General features: G+C 38.2%; 6 protein-coding genes across 6 annotated transcripts; 4 read left to right on the forward strand and 2 right to left on the reverse strand.

The window, feature by feature from the left end:
* The first annotated feature begins 1,727 nt into the window (after window positions 1-1,727).
* LOC106355178 (uncharacterized protein At1g24485) lies at window positions 1,728-4,366 on the forward strand. The gene is made up of 5 exons (XM_048735501.1): window positions 1,728-1,788; window positions 1,877-1,975; window positions 2,080-2,608; window positions 3,045-3,664; window positions 3,966-4,366. Exons 1-5 carry the CDS (start codon window positions 1,728-1,730, stop codon window positions 4,106-4,108), a joined length of 1,452 nt encoding a protein of 483 aa, XP_048591458.1. The 3' UTR covers window positions 4,109-4,366.
* A 233-nt stretch (window positions 4,367-4,599) lies between these two features.
* LOC106358071 (cyclin-L1-1) lies at window positions 4,600-7,103 on the reverse strand. Its single transcript, XM_013797811.3, has 7 exons — window positions 6,938-7,103; window positions 6,587-6,743; window positions 6,395-6,476; window positions 6,117-6,257; window positions 5,744-5,913; window positions 5,249-5,522; window positions 4,600-5,153 (listed from the first exon to the last, which is right to left on the reverse strand). The coding sequence occupies exons 2-7, from the start codon at window positions 6,736-6,738 to the stop codon at window positions 4,731-4,733; spliced, it is 1,242 nt and encodes a 413-aa protein (XP_013653265.2). The 5' UTR covers window positions 6,739-6,743; window positions 6,938-7,103; the 3' UTR covers window positions 4,600-4,730.
* A 107-nt stretch (window positions 7,104-7,210) lies between these two features.
* On the forward strand, window positions 7,211-10,407 carry LOC106358070 (ALBINO3-like protein 1, chloroplastic). The gene is made up of 10 exons (XM_013797810.3): window positions 7,211-7,747; window positions 7,825-7,935; window positions 8,016-8,090; window positions 8,309-8,369; window positions 8,480-8,553; window positions 8,651-8,755; window positions 8,975-9,088; window positions 9,261-9,364; window positions 9,457-9,687; window positions 9,765-10,407. The coding sequence occupies exons 1-10, from the start codon at window positions 7,400-7,402 to the stop codon at window positions 10,036-10,038; spliced, it is 1,497 nt and encodes a 498-aa protein (XP_013653264.2). The 5' UTR covers window positions 7,211-7,399; the 3' UTR covers window positions 10,039-10,407.
* A 141-nt stretch (window positions 10,408-10,548) lies between these two features.
* LOC106358069 (T-complex protein 1 subunit epsilon) lies at window positions 10,549-13,348 on the reverse strand. Its single transcript, XM_013797808.3, has 9 exons — window positions 13,043-13,348; window positions 12,523-12,841; window positions 12,086-12,434; window positions 11,863-11,995; window positions 11,729-11,781; window positions 11,534-11,636; window positions 11,208-11,374; window positions 10,983-11,096; window positions 10,549-10,888 (listed from the first exon to the last, which is right to left on the reverse strand). The coding sequence occupies exons 1-9, from the start codon at window positions 13,239-13,241 to the stop codon at window positions 10,718-10,720; spliced, it is 1,608 nt and encodes a 535-aa protein (XP_013653262.2). The 5' UTR covers window positions 13,242-13,348; the 3' UTR covers window positions 10,549-10,717.
* Window positions 13,349-15,795: 2,447 nt separating this feature from the next.
* LOC106356347 (anther-specific protein BCP1-like) lies at window positions 15,796-16,436 on the forward strand. The gene has a single exon (XM_013796114.3). It carries the CDS (start codon window positions 15,881-15,883, stop codon window positions 16,238-16,240), a length of 360 nt encoding a protein of 119 aa, XP_013651568.1. The 5' UTR covers window positions 15,796-15,880; the 3' UTR covers window positions 16,241-16,436.
* A 1,899-nt stretch (window positions 16,437-18,335) lies between these two features.
* LOC106358068 (protein JINGUBANG-like) lies at window positions 18,336-20,182 on the forward strand. Its single transcript, XM_013797807.3, has one exon. The coding sequence runs from the start codon at window positions 18,799-18,801 to the stop codon at window positions 20,053-20,055; it is 1,257 nt and encodes a 418-aa protein (XP_013653261.2). The 5' UTR covers window positions 18,336-18,798; the 3' UTR covers window positions 20,056-20,182.
* Window positions 20,183-20,283: the final 101 nt, after the last annotated feature.

Raw genomic sequence — 20,283 nt, forward strand, 5'->3', positions numbered from 1 at the left:
GAGGAAATTCCGAGGAACACTTGGTTTTCCTCGGAATCTCCTCGGAATATTCCGAGGCTTTTCCGAGGAAGTAGGGTTTCTAAACCGAAAACAACGTTTTGCGGTTTGAATAACACTTATATAACCCTTATTAAGTGTCTTAGACTGATTATGAAGTCAAAAATTTGTTTAAGTGAAACACTTATATAACACTTTTCCGATTGTATGAACGAAATCCCCACAACATAAGAGGAACACTTATACACTTTAATGAACGGTAAAGGGAATACTTACAATTCGTTTTGAAATTTTGTTATTTCATGGTTTATGATCATCTATACAAAGATTCCTCAATGGTATGCATTGCATTTGTATAAGAAATGATATAGGGCAAAAAAATTTGATGTTTTGAAACCCCAAACATGTGTTCCTCGAAATTTCCTCGGAATATTCCGAGGAAATTCCGAGGAACAATATAAATTAATAGAAATTCCGAAAAAATATGATTTCCTCGGTATTTCATCGGTATATTCCGAGGAAATATGATTTCCTCGGTATTTCCTCGGAATATTCCGAGGAAATATGATTTCCTCGGTATTTCATCGGTATATTCCGAGGATCTCATTTTCCGTCAGAATGTCCGTCAGAATTACGCTGTTTTCTTGTAGTGACTTGTCTACAGTTTTATTTTAAATATCATTCGAAAAATAAACTTTCTAAGAATATATTTAAAAGCTAGATATAACAGAGAGTGAGAAGAAAGAAGGATTGAAGGGAGATGAGGTATATATTGAATCAGATGATAGATGTGAGCGGAGGTTAAGTAAAATCAAACACACAAGATTATTTCCAGCTAGATATGTGTAGATAAATAAACTGAGCCAAAACGTTTAATAAGTTCAAGTTGCACTCAAGTATGTTAGCCTGACTTTTAATAACTTGAATCCGTTTAGACAGCTTAACAATGATGTTTTTCAAACAAACAAAAAATTGAAATGTTACTTTACTTACAACCATTTGTTTTAAAATTTGCGGAAAAGCTGTCGTACGTATTCTTTCTATTATAACATCAATGTCGTACGAAATAAATGTAAACTAATTCTCAAGGAAGTTGGTTTATAATTAGTCGGTACCACATTACGTATGATTGATACAACGGACGACGACGACCCATCGAACTTCTACAGTCGACTAAGTCAACCAATCTATCATTACAATGAACATTCCTTAACCACTAACAGTTGGATTTAGAAACTCGTCGCATATTTCTTGGATTAATTTGTTGTCATCGAATTATTCAGTCTTTATAAATGTACATCTTGTGGCATTACCTCGACCCACGTTTTGATCATATCAAATATAGATAATGTGCTTAAAAAAAAGCATAGTGTGTGTTTCTAAGATTAAATTTCATTGGAAAGAGTTGACATCCGGAGCCCTAAATCATAACTGAAATATTATATTGATAAACGACATTTATGATTTCTTTCTGTTTTCGTCACTAAAGCAAGGATGTTAAAGCATTAGCATTGGAGGTTCACTAGGGGGGTTCACACGTTTTTCAAGAAAAAAAATATATTATAATATGTAACAGTGATGATCTTGGCTCTCCACGCCCCTTCTGTATGAACCTGGGTCGTTACTGTTCAGCGGGCTCCACGCCACGTGGCGATTCGCTATTGGTTAATTTTTTTTTATTTTAAATAATAAACGAAAAATGAAAAAAAAAACAATAAAAAATTCAAATTATGAACCCCAACCAAGGGTACATTAATGCTGGTGCTCTTATAGAACAATTAGAAAGTGCAGGTTATCAAATATTTTCTTTACAATATAGGGACTATAGATGTAAAAACAATGTTTTCCATGCACGTATAAATAAGCCCATGAAAACCAGATTTTCGTCTCTTGGTGACCAAAGAAACAAGCATGGCTCAGGCTTCTTTTATTTGCCTTCTCCTCAGTTTTTCCATCATAATCCTTTCTAATGCAGCTGGTTGGTTATTCAAATTGAGGTTTTAAGTAACTCAAAAATATTTAATTTGTCATATATAATGGATATGTTAGACTTAATTTTAGTTTGATGGGGCTTGGTTTCAGATATAAATATAGACTGTGGATCATCAAGCTCGCACGTTGATGCGGACAACAGAACGTGGGTGGGAGACACCGGATTTGAAACCACCGGTTTGACGTCCACATTTAAACCAATAGTCACAACCGCTGAATCTCTAACCACGCTCCGGTATTTTCCTACGGGGGAGACAAACTGTTACTCCAACATTCCGGTCGATAAAGGTGGGAAAGTATTAGTTCGGACGAGATTCAACTATGGGAACTACGACGGAGAGAACAAGGCTCCCAAGTTTGATGTCGTGTATGATGGGAAACATCGAGATTCGGTCGTCACGGTGACATCGATCAGCGGTACACGATCCGAGGCGATATATATTCCTGAGAGCGGTAATACTAGTGTATGCTTTTTCCGTATGTTTTTGAACGAAAACCCTTTTGTGTCTACCATTGAAATACGGAGGCTGGACGACTCCATGTACACCGATCTTGGTCCTAAGGAAGGTTTCATTCTCCAGCAACGAACCGCCTACGGTAGGGTACAGGATTTAGTAAGGTAAACATATCATCGGATTTTATCTAGGCGATTAACATTTGTTCAATATGCATATTTAAAATCATCTTAAAGACAAATTCGTTTAAATCGGAACATGTTCGATGGTTCCTGGTAAAACGGAACCGGATTAATGTCTTTGGAAACATTAGATAGATCCAAAGTCAAAGATCATCATATAAGCAGTTCTTCAATTGGTAAATAAATAGTTATTTTTTTAATATATATTTTGGTGTTTTCACCCGTATTAAAAATCATACAGAATTTTGTAAATGTATTTAACTATTTTACATAAATTAAAACCAATAAATTTTTTACTAAATACAGTTTTTTAAAAAGTTCACAAATTTGATATCGAATGTATTTTAAAAACAATTGAAAATAATTTCTTAACATTTAGACCAAAAAAAAACAATTGAAAATAAAATATTTATTACAGGTCCCCGTTTGATCCTTACGATAGAATTTGGGCGCCAACACCACTTTCAACCGTAACTCTAACAAGTGCTGCCACTTCTATCAACACTTCAGGGGCTGACAATCGACCACCTGAGATTGTCCTTCGGACCGCTTGGTCTCGGGAAGACATGGCTTTCTATGATATAAAACTACCTTTTTCCGGAGTAACATTTTACATTGTCCTTTACTTCTCGGAACCACTGACCCTTGCTTCCGACCAAAAGCGGACTTTCTACGTTAACTACGATAACAAACAAGTGGGTCCAAGTGTAATTGCGCCACCTTTCGGGGCAGTGACTCAAGCTTCTCTGAGGGCTGTCGTGACGACAAGTCTTCCCTATCTAACATTTAAAGCTAAACCAGACTCGACTTTGAACCCACTCATCAATGCTCTCGAGCTTTATGTTATTAGCAATAGTGCTGGAAACGGGACAAATTCAACTAGCAGCGGCAGTGGAGGTAGTCCTAGCACTGGTGGTGGTGGTGGCGGCAGTCCTAGCACAGGTGGTGGTGGCGGAAGCCCTACCACTGGCGGTGGTGGGGAAAGCCCTAGCGGTGGTGGTGGCAGCTCAGGCTCCGGTGGTGGTGGAGGCAAATCCGGTACTTGTTCTTTTCATAATCGTATATGCTATACTAATACGGTACACACCAGAAAAAAATTACGAATCTGTAAAACTTATTAATTGATTACAATTATCTAAAAATTTCATTTTGTAAATGAGATATTCACGTAAAGAAAAAAAATTAATATAGACGGGAAAAAAAATTGTCACGTAAATAAGTATGTTAACTGAAATAAATAATGGTTTCAACACATGAGATCAGTGCTGGTTCAAATCTTTGTTTTTGGTGGGAACAATAGTGCTGGTTCAAGTCTAATTTGTGATAAATGTGTGTGAAGATTCTTCAGGGGAGAAAAGCGGCAACTTAGTTGTGTCTCTTAGTATTTCAATTCCGTCGATAGCTGTTCTTGGAACTGGTGGTTGGTTCGCATATAAATTTTTCTTCAAAGCCAAGCGCAGTCCTGAATCAGAAAGTACATAGCACCCTCTCTTTTTTTCTTTTAGTACAAATAAACTCATTTACTCAATATTTTTATTTTTTGGAACACAAACTCATTTACTCAATAGTATACAATTTATTCGAATTATATACACTGATACATAATTTTTATTGACATAAATCACGTGCGTGATGTTTTGTTGCAGGGCCACTTACCACCACCATCAATCATCATCATTATGGGAGTGAACAGACGGTCATCGCACCGAATGCAGACACCGTAACACAGATACATAATGCAAAGTGATTACTTATGAATCCGACTTCAACCATCACCCTCCAATCTATTATGTTACTATTCTGTCTCTTTGATTATTTGTTGTTGTCGCTTACTATTTTGGTCTTTCCATCATCATTTGATTCAGATCGGTTTAGATTCGAATTGATGAATTTAGGTTCAGTATGTGCGTCTGCATTTGGTTGTGTTTAAACGTTAACTAGGCATGTGGTACCTCACATAATGCTAAATTGAGTACGGTCAGACGTGACATGGGTGTTTCACTGACACAAATCAAGTACATGACTCTCATGTCTAAACATCAAGCAGAACGTTTAAGGGTTTGTCCCACACGATGAGAAAGATTTGGTGACAAGAAGATTTGACTCAATGGTGCCTACTACGACGGTCTTTCGATGAGTGCGACGATTCGCGATAGTCACGATCGCGAGAAGAGTGATGTCTTGACCTATCACCAGAATCCTTCAGTCTATCTCTTGACCGATGATGACTATGCTCTTTTAGTTTGTCTCTCTCCCTATCACTCTCCTTGTCAGAATCTCTGCCTCTGTCTCTGTGAGACCTACTAACCCTGTCCCTCTCTCTACCTCGTTCCTTCTCTCTATCACTCTCTCCTACTTTCCTTCTTTCCTCCCTCGAGTCTCCAACAATTGGCAGACTGTTTGACTCAGTATCACTCTTCTTCGCATCTGTAGCCATTTCATGCGGTGTAGTAATCTTTCCATCCTTAGACTCTGATCCGGAAGGACACTTGGTATCAACAGCATCGCCAACCGCCGGTGAAAAATCCTGTAACACAGTGGCAAAGTACATCAACATGATATGGGGAATACTCTAGTGCTTTCGCATAAATTACAAAAAACTTAGATAGCGATCTATCTCACCTTTGTAGCTGATTGAGACTGAGAATTCGCGGATCTACTGGAAAATGTAAAAGGCTTCCCATCCTTGCAGACTGAGATATACTGAGCCTTTGGAAGACTGTATAGATGAGCAAGAACTCTACACACTTCGTCAATACCAGATTTATCTGCATCAAATGCTTTCCACCAGGGTGGATTCTCAGGGAGAGGTACTTGAAACCTACGTGCAGCAGCATACACGACCCCACAAGCCACAACCTCGCTTCTGAACCTTACACAAAGGGTTGTACGCAGACTGCATATATAGACATTATCACAAGAGATCAAATAAGAAAACATCACAGACGTAATGATCAAACATTGAGAAAGCAACACTACTCAAAATAGAAAAGTGCATATGTTATGCCGAGCTTCATCTGAAAAGTCAACACTAAAACCTATCAACACAAATTGATGTACATCTAACTCGAGTAATCAATCATATTAAATAATATCCATAGTAGGACTCGAGGTTACCTATCATTTGCCAAGTTCCACGCCTCTTGCCTCAGTTCTGGAGGTGTTTCAAGTGTGGCAAGGTAGTTTGAGATGAACTTGTGAGGATGTTCAACATGACAAACAAAGCCCATCTCTTTGAGTATATGTCTCTCAGTTCTGCTTAGTTCAACTTTCAACTCAGAATACTTCTGCAGAAAATCAACAAGTGGGAATAAGATGAGATACAAAAATGATAAACAAAAGGGAAGGAAAAAGATATAAGCAAAACATATAAAAGAAAAGGCAGCGCCTCAACTATTTGCCTGCACACGACACAGATATACATAAAAAAAAAACATTCAAAATGACAAATATGGAATCGATCATGTAATGGTGCAGTATGCATACTAACCTTGGAAAACAAATCAAGATGATCTAATGGTAAGTTCTCCCTGCGGCACTCCATCCTGTGGAAGACAATGATGACCTGCCTTGCTTTCTTGGGGTTTTCTTCCAACTTGGACGCAAGCCAGACACAGCTCGCAGCAACTATCTGTATAAGGTAAACACCAAAACCGTTATGGTTACAAGCAGTTGTCACAATAGTAAAGAATCTTCACACTGAGACTAAAACCATATGTGTTTATCAAGTTCAAAGGCCTCAAGAAACAGATGATAAGTAAGTAGTACCTTAACATCGAACTTGGCAAGAGACTTCTTGCAATAGAAACGGTGGAAAAGAACCTGCCCAGTAGCCATAACAGCCTGTGGTCTAAAGATTCAACAATATAAAGGTTAAGGAATATCTAAAGCTCTATGTAATGTGACAATTGAGCTATCAGCAAAAACATACGGAGACAAAGAAGAAGAAAAGAAGGATACAGTCTGAGCAAGATTCCAGCTTCCTGGATGAGATCACATCCATAGATTCTAAGTGTCGTCTCGGTTGCTTCATCGATCCCATCTTTCCTGGAAGGTGAGTTCTTTATCTGCTCCTCTGGTAAGTAGAAATTGTCGATTGCTGTGTAAATCATCGATTCTGTTACAATCCAGAGAAAGAGTTAGCTTAGATTCTGATTGATATTTTGATTGAGAAAGCACACAGCAAAATTAAAGAATCTGATGTTATCATGACTGCAGCGAAATCGAGAAAGAAGCTCCATCATAGTCAAGAATCTAGCTTCTTTCACTAAGTCAATTGATAGCTTAATTGAAAAACGAAGAAGTATGTACCGGAAGGGCGAGAGAGACGGCGGCGAAACGAAACAACGGCGAGGTGATTTGAGAGACGACGGACGGAAGGGAATCGATCTGGGGATCGAAAGAGTTCTCAGCAAACATAAATGTAAGAAAAAAAAAAGGGAAAATTAGAAGAAGAGAGAAAATAAAATAAATTGGGCCTGTAATTTAACTAGGCCCTAGTTGGGCTTTATCAACGAAAATAAAATTATTTATCATTGGCCCAATTTAAAATGGAATTATAAACTCCTCAGTGAGTGAGTTGGTGGCAGCGACAGGATTAGATAAATTCAGAACATAACAAAGATTGTTAACTTCATGGTCGGTCTCGCGCACTGAGACTGAGAGACGTGAAGCAAAGATACAATACTTTGCGATAATCCAAATCCTCCCCATTTCTTCTGGACCAAAACCCTAAAACTCACTCACCTTTCTTGTCTTGTGTTCTCTCTGGAGATGGCCTCTTCGATATCTCTAAGGCCGACGAGCCTTATCCTCTCATCATCTTTCTCCACAGGCAGAGTCCTCCACTTCCGCCGCTCCCCTTTCATCCACAGACCGTCGTCTTCCTCTTCGTCTTGTCGTCGGACGTTGGTGGCTCAATTCGGATTGGGACCAGGTTCGTTTCCCGACCCAGGCTTCTCACTCGATTTGATAAAGGACCATGCCGAGAGTCTTCTCTACACCATCGCTGATGCCGCCGTCTCGTCCTCCGAAACATTCGAATCTGTTTCCGGCACTACTACAAAGCAGAACAGTGATTGGTTCTCTGGTATCGCCAATTACATGGAAACTATTCTCAAGGTAAAGTTCTCTTCTTCGTTTTTTGTGAATCTATTAAGTTGCTGTGTAATTGAACTTGGTGAGGATTTGAATTGCAGGTTTTGAAAGATGGGTTATCGACAGTTCATGTACCTTACTCTTATGGCTTCGCTATCATTCTACTGACGGTGCTTGTTAAGGCTGCTACGTTCCCATTGACGAAAAAGCAGGTCTTTTCACTTTGTTTCTATTACTTGCTAAGAGCCAAGGTTCAATTATCTTATTGAAATGGTGGTTTGTTTCTGTACAGGTCGAATCTGCTATGGCTATGAAGTCTTTGCAGCCTCAAATTAAGGCCATTCAGGAACGCTATGCTGGTGATCAGGTAATAACCATTTCTTCCATAAAGAAAAGCTTTTCCTGATGTCCATACTAAATCCATCATTAGTTCATGGATTTTGAAGGAAAAAATGTAGGAACAAGCGTGTAGCTTTTGGTTTCATCATTGTGGAGTGATTTTTATGAATTTACCAAAGATTATAGCTTTAACTTTTATGAATGTAGCCCTCTTGTTAAAACAGAGAGCTTGTTTATGTTTTGCAGGAGAGAATTCAGCTTGAAACTGCCAGATTGTATAAACTCGCTGGAATCAATCCCCTTGCAGGTAAAGTTGATTGCTTCAGATTTTTCCATTTGAGACAGTAGAAACATAATCTCTTTCTTAACGTCTTCCAGCTTGTGGTTAAGCTATATCTTCATTTTTTTTTCTGTTAGGGTGCCTCCCCACACTAGCCACAATACCAGTCTGGATTGGCCTATATAGAGCCCTCTCTAATGTTGCCGATGAGGTACCTGCAGAAGAAATCTTATCTTCTTATATCTGTTAATTGTTTCGAGATTCTTTTCTGACAAGTTGTTTGTTGGATACTTGTTTCCAACTTCAAGGGACTCTTGACGGAAGGCTTTTTCTGGATACCTTCTCTTGCCGGTCCAACAACTGTTGCTGCTAGACAGAGCGGCAGTGGAATCTCTTGGTTGTTCCCTTTCATTGTAAGTGGCAATCTTGAACCTCTGATATTAAGTGGCGTGGTTTATTATTGTTAAATAGAATCTACATTCTACACCATAGGCCTAGTTCCTGTAACTCTGCTTAAACTTTATTATTCAAGCATATAAACTGATTTTAAATGAACTGATCGAAGAGGAGTTGAGTGGTGGAGGTGTTGAATCTCATTGCTGATGTATACAAACTTTCAATTTATTTCTCAGGAGGGACACCCACCTCTCGGATGGTCGGACACATTAGCATATCTGGTCTTACCTCTATTGCTCATCTTCTCTCAGTATCTCTCCATTCAAATCATGCAGTCCTCGCAGCCGCAGGTATAGCATCTTCTGGCATATTTGAGTCTAGTGAGCAGTAAGCTATAGCTTGAACAATAAGCTGTTTATATAAATAGAAATATGTAAAAGTTCATTCAGTTAACTAATTTCAACCTTTATGCAACGTAGAAAGTTATGGTATGACATTTATAATCATCGTGTCTTTTCTCAGAGTAATGATCCAGCAATGAAGAGCTCACAAGCGGTGACGAAGTTTCTTCCCCTGATGATTGGTTATTTTGCACTATCAGTTCCTTCGGGTTTAAGTCTCTATTGGTGAGGAGCAGCAACTAGTTTTGTGTATTTTGGTGGGGATTCAACTTTCCACTTTGTTTCTCAATCTCACTTTTTGAAGTGTGATTTTGCAGGTTGACCAATAACATTTTGAGCACAGCGCAGCAAGTATGGCTTCAAAAATACGGTGGTGCCAAAAATCCGATGGAGAAGCTAACTAATTTGGTCATGAAGGAAGATAAAACTCAAAAGGTTGAGAAGTCTATCTCAGAACCGCTAGTTAAGAAGCCTGTTTCAGAACTGAAAGTACCAAAAGAGAAGGGAGGTGAAAAAGTGACCTCAGAAGGGCCCAAACCTGGTGAAAGGTGACTAAACTTTTCTGAAGCGTCTCATTCATTACTAGAAGTTATTTGTTCTTTAACATGTCGATGTAATTCAACAGGTTTAGGCTGCTCAAAGAGCAAGAAGCAAAGAGACGACGAGAAAAAGAAGACGCTAGGCAGAAAGCTGAAGCAGCTCTGTCAAATCAAAATATAGGCAGCGTACAGGAACAGGAGGAGAAATCTGATACAGCTGATGTCGCTGTAGGAAATAATGAGAAAGCCAAACTTTCAGCAGTGGGAGAAACAGCTGATGGCTCTGTCGCTGTGAATGGGAAGCCATCCATTCATGGCGTTGGCCATGATACAGAACAACACCATTCTCATGAAGAATAGAAGAGGGTGACACTAAAGGTGGAAGCTGAACAAAGAAAGAGGAAGTGAGATTTGAATAAGGCGAGAGGAGGAATCTCGGTCTTTGGTCTTTTAGCCCATATGCAACAAAGTTGGAAGATCTTAGGAGTGGGGGGACAGTGGTCTTTACAGTTTAGATATGTGCAGAAAGACCTTAGGAAATGGTCAATCACAAATGGGTTTTGTAATTCGTTGAAGCTTAGTTCGTGTTCCTTATTCATATTCTTACGTATAAGTATAAATACGTTTATCCTCGTTCTCAGGTTTTACCCTAATACGACTATGGTTTGTACTCTAAAAGAACAGGTTTTTTTTGTCACAAACTCTAAAAATGGAGGTTTGTTTGGTGAATCTGTGATTAAACTTTGAATAGAAAATGTAAACAATATCCGGAACTCCAATTTTTTCACTTCTGTAAATTTGTTGATGGAACAAAGGCAAACAACACACCGTATCCGTATTATGTTTGGTTCAGTATTGAAAAACACAGAGTGGGATAGAATCAAAACCTTGAACACAAAATGAGGATGTTCTTACAATAAAAGCTTGCCAAGAGGGGAACAAAACATTGTTGTCGAATAGTGTCAAAAGCTAATAGAAAGCAAACAAAATAAAGACGCAATAAGCCGAAGGATAGTACTAAGGTCGACACAGTACATCATCAGTACTCAGAATTGGAGATGACATCGTCGATCTTTAGGATCATCTTAACGACTTGAGTTGCAAGCAAAATCTGCTGCTGCTTCCCGATCAATGTTTCAAACACATTTTGCTCCCTCATATCGTTTGTTCCCACGTCATTGCAATCTATCCCATAGAAAGGAATGTTCTCCTGTTCATCATACACCCACAAATGGCCAATGCTTTGTTCAGTCACCGAATGCAACAAACAAAACGATGGCAAAATAGAAAACCAGGTCACATACCTTTAGTTGCTGAGATTTAACCGCAGAGAGTGTCTCAATGGGCTGTAATCCACTGTTCTCTGCAAGAGCCATAGGTACAGAGTCCAACGCTTCTGCAAATGCCCTTATTGCGTACTGCATAGTAGACGGAAGTTTATTTATTAGTAATATGTCTTCAGCGTTAAGATTTGTGAGATAAATGATTTCACTTGGGATTCAAAGCCAAGAGTAAAGATCGTCCTTTACCTGCTCGACGCCAGGGTATTTATCAGCAGCTGCATCAACCGCAAGTGAGCATGCGATTTCAGCTGCACCACCTCCATATACAATTGACTTATTGCGGATGAGATTCCTTGCCACACACAGAGCATCGTGGATACTACGCTTTGTTTCTTCTATCATCATCTTATTACCTAAACCATATACCATAACGAATTGTTAATCAATTAGTACAATATCTTTGTCCACCATATACAGTGAAGCATTTAAACTCACTACATCAATGTTTATATCTTATCAGCTCCTTAAAAGTCAATGTTGTTAACAAATAAAAAAGAAAAAGCTATGACTACCTCCACGGATGAATATAGTGACAGCTTTTGAGTTCGCACAGTGCTCAATATACAGCATTCGTTCTTTTGTTGTGCCAAATGATTTTTCACGGACCATGCCAGCCTAAGAACATGAACAAGTGTGAGGATTCAATGGTCTGATATTAACATTCCACTAATTATACAGGCAACAACACAACTGAAAGTAAATAGTACCTTCCCTAACTTCTCTGGGGTCAACTCCTGGAATCTTGGAACAATTCTGCCGCCTACATAAAAAACAAGTATCCTATAAACTCTACAAAACTGATTATATCATTAGCAGTAGAAGGTTGGAGGAAATGTCATACCTGTAGCTATTGCGATAAGTTCTAATTCAACACCCCCGACCCATCTGACAGCAGGCAAATTCCTGTGCATCAATAGATGGTTTGCCTCATCATCGAATCCCCATTGGCAAATAACAAGTGTAGCTCCAACATCCTGCAGTTTCAAAAACATATGGAGCATACTTAAATTATATCATAAAGGTAACTTTTCATTGACAAAAGAAAAAAAAAAATTAAAGCCTACCTTGCACTTTTGAACCATCTCATCGAAATATTGCTGCTCTTGCTTGCGCAACGTCTCAAACTTCTCCACTGTGTCAATGTCCACCTTATGCTTAGTCTTCGGCTTCGGTGGCTCGAATGGGCAAGTCAAAATAGCAATGTGGGCATCTTCAATTTGCTTCGGCATTTGTGGATGACTCATGTCTTTGTCAACCAGTATTCCATATATAAGCTCAGTGTCCTCCAAGTTCCCCCCAACTTTACCCTCTACTTTGATCAGATCCAAGTTAACATCCCTCCTCTCCAAATCAGCAACAGCAAGAACTGCTTTCACAGCAATCTCAGCTAAACTGCGCTTGCATCGGTTCACACTGAAGCAACAAGCAAAACAAAAAAAAGTTGGTAACATATTCTAAACACCCATATAAATGTTGAGATCATTAAAAGGTGGAATCTTACATCTTCGAGGACAGAGTAGTCATGCATGTTTGAACCAAAGGCTCGTAATTATTAACATCGAACTCAAACTTCTGAGATATACGCTCCAAATGCTCAACAGCCACTCTAGAAGCCATCTCATATCCCTCAGCGATACGAATAGGATGAATCCCTCTATCCAATTGACGCTCAGCTTGCTCCAGAAGCGCACCAGCCATGACAACAACACCCGTTGTGCCGTCACCAATCTCATAATCCTGACTCCGTGACAGCTCAACCATAAGCTTCGCAATCTGGTTGTCAACATCCATTTGCTCCAAGATTGTCGCACCATCGTTAGCTAGATAATCAAAACGACGACGTTATAAACCAAAAAAAAGAAAAGAAACTAAATAAGCTAAGCTCGATGGATAAATAATCGATTATCAATAGTAACTAACTAAGCTCGCAGACAATAACAAATCGATGGATCCGTTCACAGAGAGTATTGAAACTATGATCCGAAACGAAGATATGAGATCAAAGAGGTGAGAAAACGAACTGATGGTGACGTCTCCGTCAGGTCCCTGGAGCATCTTGTCCATTCCCTTGGGTCCGAGAGAGGAACGGAGGATCCGAGCCACCGCTTTGCCGGCGGCGATATTGGCTTTCTGAGCATCGATGCCTCTGAGACGCGTCTTCTGATCCTGCTCTCTCAGTATAATGAACGGACGCCCGAACTCGTCGAACGCCAGCGCCATTTTCGAGGTTTAAGCTTTCTTCGATCCGATCGAAATACAGATCTTGGGGGGAGAAGGAGAGTGGAGAGAAGATTTGAGAGCGAAAATGGTTGTGTTAAAACCCTAACATGATGGCATAATCGTAAAATCGAGACTTATTTAAGGGCCTACGATAAGTATTTGGGCCGTCCGCTTAAGGCCCATATATACATTTTCATTTGGCACGTTGGTTATTTTGGAACTCCCTGTACTTGAGTTGAGGTCGAAAAGATGTTTTTTTGGGGTCAAAATTGAATCGACAAGGCCCCATGCATAGCCAAATGAATTTGCAATGGAGGACTACGATTTCAATTTTCTGGTGGGAATAGCTGCAGAGGTGAACTCCGATGGTAAATATGATTATTTACTAGTTTCTATAGTATATCTTTCACATATAACCACTACTAGATTTTGATCCGCGCTTAGAAAGCGCGGATTTGTTTGTTTTTTATTTATTAATCGAAAACTGATTTGCAAATTACCATTATTTTTGTGTCAAACCATAACAATTGAGTTTTTAGAGTTTTATCATTTTTTCTCTCTTCAAAATATGGTATTTTTTTGAAATATGGTAGTTGTTCTATGATAATGTTTGAGTTTTAAGATTTGTTTTTATATCTGACTTAGATTCATGGTTGGACCTATAGACCCGATACATTGTATATAATCCAGTTCGGATTTAATGAAAAATTCGTTAATTAAAAATCTGATATAACCAGGTAAAAATCCAAAAACTCACTATTAACCTGCAATCTGATACCATTGATCCGATTACAAAATATCTAATAGTAATTTTTTTTTAAAAATTGATTAAATTACTCATATATTTATTAATATTACATAAATTAGTGATTCCTTAGAATTTGATAAAATTTTATTATGTTATCCAAATAAAAAATGATAATACAAAAAACTTATTGATATGACAATATTAGTTTATTTTTGTCATTAATAACCTATTATAAGTTTGTGTTTTTATTTTAGATTTAAAAATTAATTTTAATATAGTTTTTAAAATTTTCTTGAACACTTGTAATTGTCATATCAATATTATGTATAAAATGACATTATAAATGGAAAAATGATATTCAAATATGTATATGATATATGGTGTAGGATATGTGATTTTGGTTTGTATTGAAAAATGTATATTTAAGAAAATGATATTTTCATGTTTGCTAATTTATTTATAGTTCGTAATATATTTATACATATATTATATTTAAAGTTAGTATATCTTTTAAATATATATAGGCCCATTATTTATAGATTTATTTAGGTGTATATGTAGGCCCAAAACCAAAAGACTTAAATGCCATTAATGAATTTTATTCATCCTTTGTAAAAATAAGGGTATTTTTGAGAAAGTGTAATTTTTATTAAGTGAATGATCCTCTTTTAATGGTATTGATTGTTAAACTTTTGCTCAAAAAAAATTCACTATGTTAAATACGTATTGATTTAAGCGTTCTACTATAGCGTCCAGAACTGAAAATATGTTTTAGGGTGTAAATGATGACCAACAGTATGACCAAAATAATATATGAGAATAGTTGAGTGTAAAAAGCACAATACGATGAAGCCACCAGAGTTCCTGGCCACTGAGAAATTAACATTTCGATATTACAAGAGACAAGAAACTGACATGTGGCAACACGTGACTAGTTTGGACCAATGTGGCCAGAATACTCTTGTATAATTCAAAAATATATGTATGAGAATAGTTAGTTCTTATTTATTCCTTCAAATTTACACCTCATATTTGTGACACCTGATTCTTTATCATTCCTTTAATTTCAAGGAATTATAGAACAAAAAATGTTCTTTATAAAAATTAAGAAGGAACAAGGGATTCATTCCTACTATTCTGTTCTTGGTCATTATTTTCCTCTTCATTCATATTGTTTCTTTAATTGTTACCAATTAGAACTTTAACGAATAAATAGTTAATTCGTATTATGAGATTTACACAATTCTTATTCACTCAATTTGGAGTTTTAAAGATTTTTTAAAAGATTTATGGTGGGAACCTTCTTCTTTTCTTATTTATCATGATGATGATAACCTTCCCAGCAGAATTATTCTTAGAACTTTTTTTCACATTTAGGTATCCATGCCTAAGTAAGGCTTAGTTAAAGATGTTTTATAAACTTTGATCAAAATATTCATTCAATTAATTTGACTTCAACTATAAAATTGTTGTATGCATTCGTTTTAGCCTGTAAGATATCAGACATTCACGTTTCGATAAACAAGTATATAAAATAATATGAATATTGTACATTCATTTTATTCGGTTCATCAACCAAAAAAAATAAAAATTAAATATTCGTATTCATCTATGCTTTGGCATGGTACCGTTCTTTTTTCTTGATTGGCTCGTTACCATTCAAAAATATATACCTTAGCAAACCCATTTTTAGACATTCCAGTTGATCTACATTAGATTGAACGGTATTCCTCCTACGTAGTAAGAACGTTTTCTATTTTTCTTTGTTTCAGTCATACAACACAACTATATATACACAGCAACCCCATCTCCTCTCCAATCATCACAATCTCTAACGTTAAACCCTAAGACAAACTAAAAGAGAGCTACGTACAAGGAGACAGAGAGAAGAATGGGTCGCCAAAACGCTGTCGTAGTTTTTGGCCTTGTGTTCTTGGCCATCCTTGGCCTCGCCGCAGCTGCCTCCTCTCCGTCTCCTTCAGCGTCACCCTCCAAAGCTCCGGCTGCTACCGTAACCGATGTCGAAGCTCCAGTGAGCGAGGACACCATTGGAACCACCGATGACGATGCAGCTGCTTCTCCAGGTGATGGTGACGTAGCTGTGGCTGGTCCTCTAGGAAGTGACTCCTCCTACGGTAGTAATGGACCTTCACCTTCTACTGATGCTGCTGACAGCGGCGCGGCTGCTCTTGGCGTCTCTGCGGTCTTCGTTGGTGTTGCATCCATCGCCGGTTCTTTCTTGTTTCTCTGAGGTGTGTATTATCATGAGAAGATTATTCTGACTGAAGACTATTAATATGTATGGATGATTGTGATGGTCGTGTTGTAATATGTTTCTCCTTTATTGTGAGAAACGATGTTTTGTAATAAAACTGAAAAAAAAAACGAAAATTTCCTCTAGCAAGGATAAAATGCGGAATTGCGGATTAAATAGTACTATTCAATCCTTTCATGTTTTCGAGATACAAAAATACATATTAATCAGGTAGAGCCGTAGAAGTCCGTAACCACTGGATACAATCTTTTTCGTAGTAAGAAAGAAAGTACAATCTTATTCTAAATGCATGTGTTTGATAGATTATGGAACGGTGAGAAGGGCATTGATTATGGGAGTTATGATCGAAGATACACACGATACCATCTTTTTAGGTATAGCTTCTTCTTCTATAAATGTGTAATATTAAACAAGTACTAGTTCCACTAGTTTTCGTAGCCAAGTAATGAAGAAAATTAGCTTTGGCTTCACAAATACGTGCATTACATCATGGAATTTGAAATTTAGGTGTTTTAGGGAAAAAAAACATCATGGAATTTAAAGGATGTGGCTACATGCAAGTTTCTTGGTTGGGTTTGGTCATCTTCCACTGAAGAAGCTCATTCAGGGACCCATCGACGAGTGAAGAAAAAGCCGTACGCGTAGTGCATACGGTTCATAATTCATATATTGGTGACTTGCTCTTTTGGTCCTTACTTAAAGTGCGACCTCTTTTCTTTTTCTTTTGCTTTCTCGATCTATTTCTTCTCTTTACTATCTCTTTAGTCTTATTTATCAAAATATAACGACATTTTTGGGCTATTCTTGTCAAATATATAACAACAATCTAAAGCACTATACTCAACGTTCTCATCTGTCATACTTGATAGGGAAAGTTCCACAATTGTTACAAACCGTCCGGATATTCAATATTCGATTTAGCATAAAAAAACATTCAAACCGACTATTTAAAAGAAAAGCTTTCGAATAACAATGTAAAACGTGCCAATTAATATGCACGGAATGGTGTTTGTAAATGAATCATGAAGTTTTGGATACAAGAGAAAAAAGACCGTAGGAGTGCTTAACTTTTTAGAATGTCAAAAAACATATAACTTTCTAGAATGTTGATCTTCTATGATATATCTCGTTATGATTTAGATAAATGCTATAATTAAATTGGTATAAAACAAATGAATGAAATAATATGTATCTATCGAAGAACTGTCTGAATCCAAAGAATGGTAGTACAAATAAATTATATATGGCTATTTTTGTGCGTAGGAAAAAGATGCATCCGCCATTGGTCTTTTAATTTTTAAATAATATAATTTTATCACTAATCTTCATTAGCAAAGACAGTTCATATGCACCAAATCTTTATGGTCCACCGTTAATGTTGATTGTTCAATCTTACCTTCTACTCTGTGAGGTGATCAATTCGTAGTTTGTGTTAACTCCCACTAAATCTTTGGTTTTCAGTTATGGGGAGTTGGGCGAGTTTGAACGGCCCATTTTATGAGTACTGTGATTCAACACCAACAAGTATCCTATTGAGGATAGTAAAGACATGGAACGAACCTTGTAAGTCTGGACCACGTTGGTTTCGGATTGGTCAGCTTTTAACATACATGTATTCTCTTTCTGTTTGTGAAATGAGCTTTTTGTTTTTGTTAGTATGATAGATCATATAGCAAACTATAGTTAGCTGACGTAAAATACCTGACGTTTTCTCCTGGCTACAAATCAAATCGTAGGTTCTTGGAATATCAGAAAGAATATGGTATGAGAGCCTCCCAACTTACCTTTCACTATTCTTGGCTGGCAATTTCTTATCATCGCTGCTTCCCAGTCCACTCGAGGTAACGACCAACTTTTCCTACTTGCATCTTTTTATTAGAAAGTAAAATATTTATCAATCCATTTGGTTACGGCTATTCAATGAACAATGTGGTTCTGTTCTGAGTTCTGACATTGGCCCGGGCCATTCATTGTGTCTCTCTTTAATTAGCAACTTTCCACTTTCCAGCAACGATGTGACCAATATCTACAATCATTTTCGGTTTTCCTCCAAGTAACCCACTTATGCACTCACACCCATTTGTTACTACTATTGATCACAATGATTCATCTTCAAAAACCTCATTAGTTTAGCTATATTGATGATAGAACTTGCTCATAACTATTGGGTCCTACTTTCTCTTTGACCCATGCGCTATCTTCCAACCTCATCAATGCTGTAACGCAAACCCTATCTCTTCTTCTTTTTCACTTGTTTTCGAGTTCTTTGTTTTTTACCCCACAAACACACCATTGAGTATTTGACTATTTGCGCTGATTTTACCATAATACCCTTGGATCTTTCCAAGTACAAATGCTCAATCTTTTTAGTTTAAGCTCTGTACTTAACTGCCACGTGGCGAATCTCTCTGCACGAAGTGCTTCTATATATATAGACATATCTCTTCGTCGTCTTCATCTTCAACTACACGAAGCTTAACTTCTCTCACCAAACAGGATACATACTCATAAGAGAAAGGAGAAACTTAACAAGCATGAGGGTTATGTCATGGCTGGATTCTTCCCGGAGAAGACGAGTACAAAAATCTCTAAAGCATTTAGATTCCGACGATAGCGCCACGTCATCGTCGCTCAGCGAAGCCACCGGCTTAAGCAGCCTCCATAGCAGTCTCTCTCTCCAGACACTCCCTTCTGTTCCATCTCTTCAGAAAATCCCCTCCGACACTCACGCCGTCACCGTCTCTCACTCCGTTACCTCCTCGTTCAAACTCCGCGAACGGAGTCTCCCCGTCACTTGTCTCGCCGTCAACGGAGGTTATCTCTTCGCAGTCTCCGGACACGAAGTCAGCATCTACGATCGCGCCATGTGTGCTCATCTCGACACTTTCAACGGTCATGATCCTTTCTCAGGCTCCGTCAAGTCAGTCGGTTTCTCCGGTGAGAAAATATTTACCGCTCATCAGGACGGTAAAATCGGAGTTTGGAAATTAACCGCGAAAAGCGGTTACAAACAGTTAACGACGCTTCCTACTTTAAACGACCGTTTGCGACGTTTCGCTCTCCCTAAAAACTACGTTCAGGTTCGCCGTCACAAGAAACGTCTCTGGATCGAACACGCTGACGCCGTTACCGCTCTTGCCGTTAATAACGGCTTCATTTACTCCGTTTCTTGGGACAAGACACTGAAGATATGGAGAGCTTCCGATCTTCGTTGCAAGGAATCAGTCAAAGCCCATGATGACGCCGTTAACGCCGTCGCCGTCTCTGCTAACGGTACCGTTTATACTGGATCCGCGGACAGACGTATTCGGGTTTGGGCGAAACCCGACGACTCGAAACGACACGAGTTAGTCGCGACATTGGAAAAACACAAATCTGCTGTTAACGCTCTGGCATTAAACGACGACGGATCGGTCTTGTTCTCCGGTTCGTGTGACCGGTCAATTTTGGTTTGGGAGAGAGTGGACAGCTCTAACTACATGGCGGTGAGTGGTGCTTTGAGAGGACACGACAAAGCAATACTTAGCTTGTTTAACGTGTCTGATTTGCTCCTAAGTGGATCTGCTGATCGGACGGTCAGGATTTGGCGGCGCGGAACCGACGGTTGTTATAGTTGTTTGGAGGTGCTTTCCGGTCACACGAAACCGGTTAAGTCGCTTGCAGCAGTTAGAGATTCGGAGTCAGACGGCGTCCTTTCAATCGTTAGTGGAAGTCTTGACGGAGAGGTTAAGTGTTGGAAGGTCTCCGTCTCCAAACCGGATAATTCAATTTACAAGAGTCTTGTCTTGTGAATATTTATCTTATTTATTAATTTGTTTTCCTTTTTTCTTTGTCAAAATAATTTATCATTTTTTTGGCGGAAAACAAATTTGGCGTTTTTTAACTGTCATTTTTATAAAACAAGAGATTAATGCACTACGTGACAGAATGTTTAAATATCTGTGTGCATCTAAGATTTATAAAAAGACAAAGGTTGGTAATAATGCTTTAAGAATAAGGTCATTAATGGTTTGATCAAA

The sequence above is a fragment of the Brassica napus genome, chromosome A7 (assembly GCF_020379485.1).
Source record: "Brassica napus cultivar Da-Ae chromosome A7, Da-Ae, whole genome shotgun sequence".
In the NCBI taxonomy this organism is placed as follows: domain Eukaryota; kingdom Viridiplantae; phylum Streptophyta; class Magnoliopsida; order Brassicales; family Brassicaceae; genus Brassica; species Brassica napus.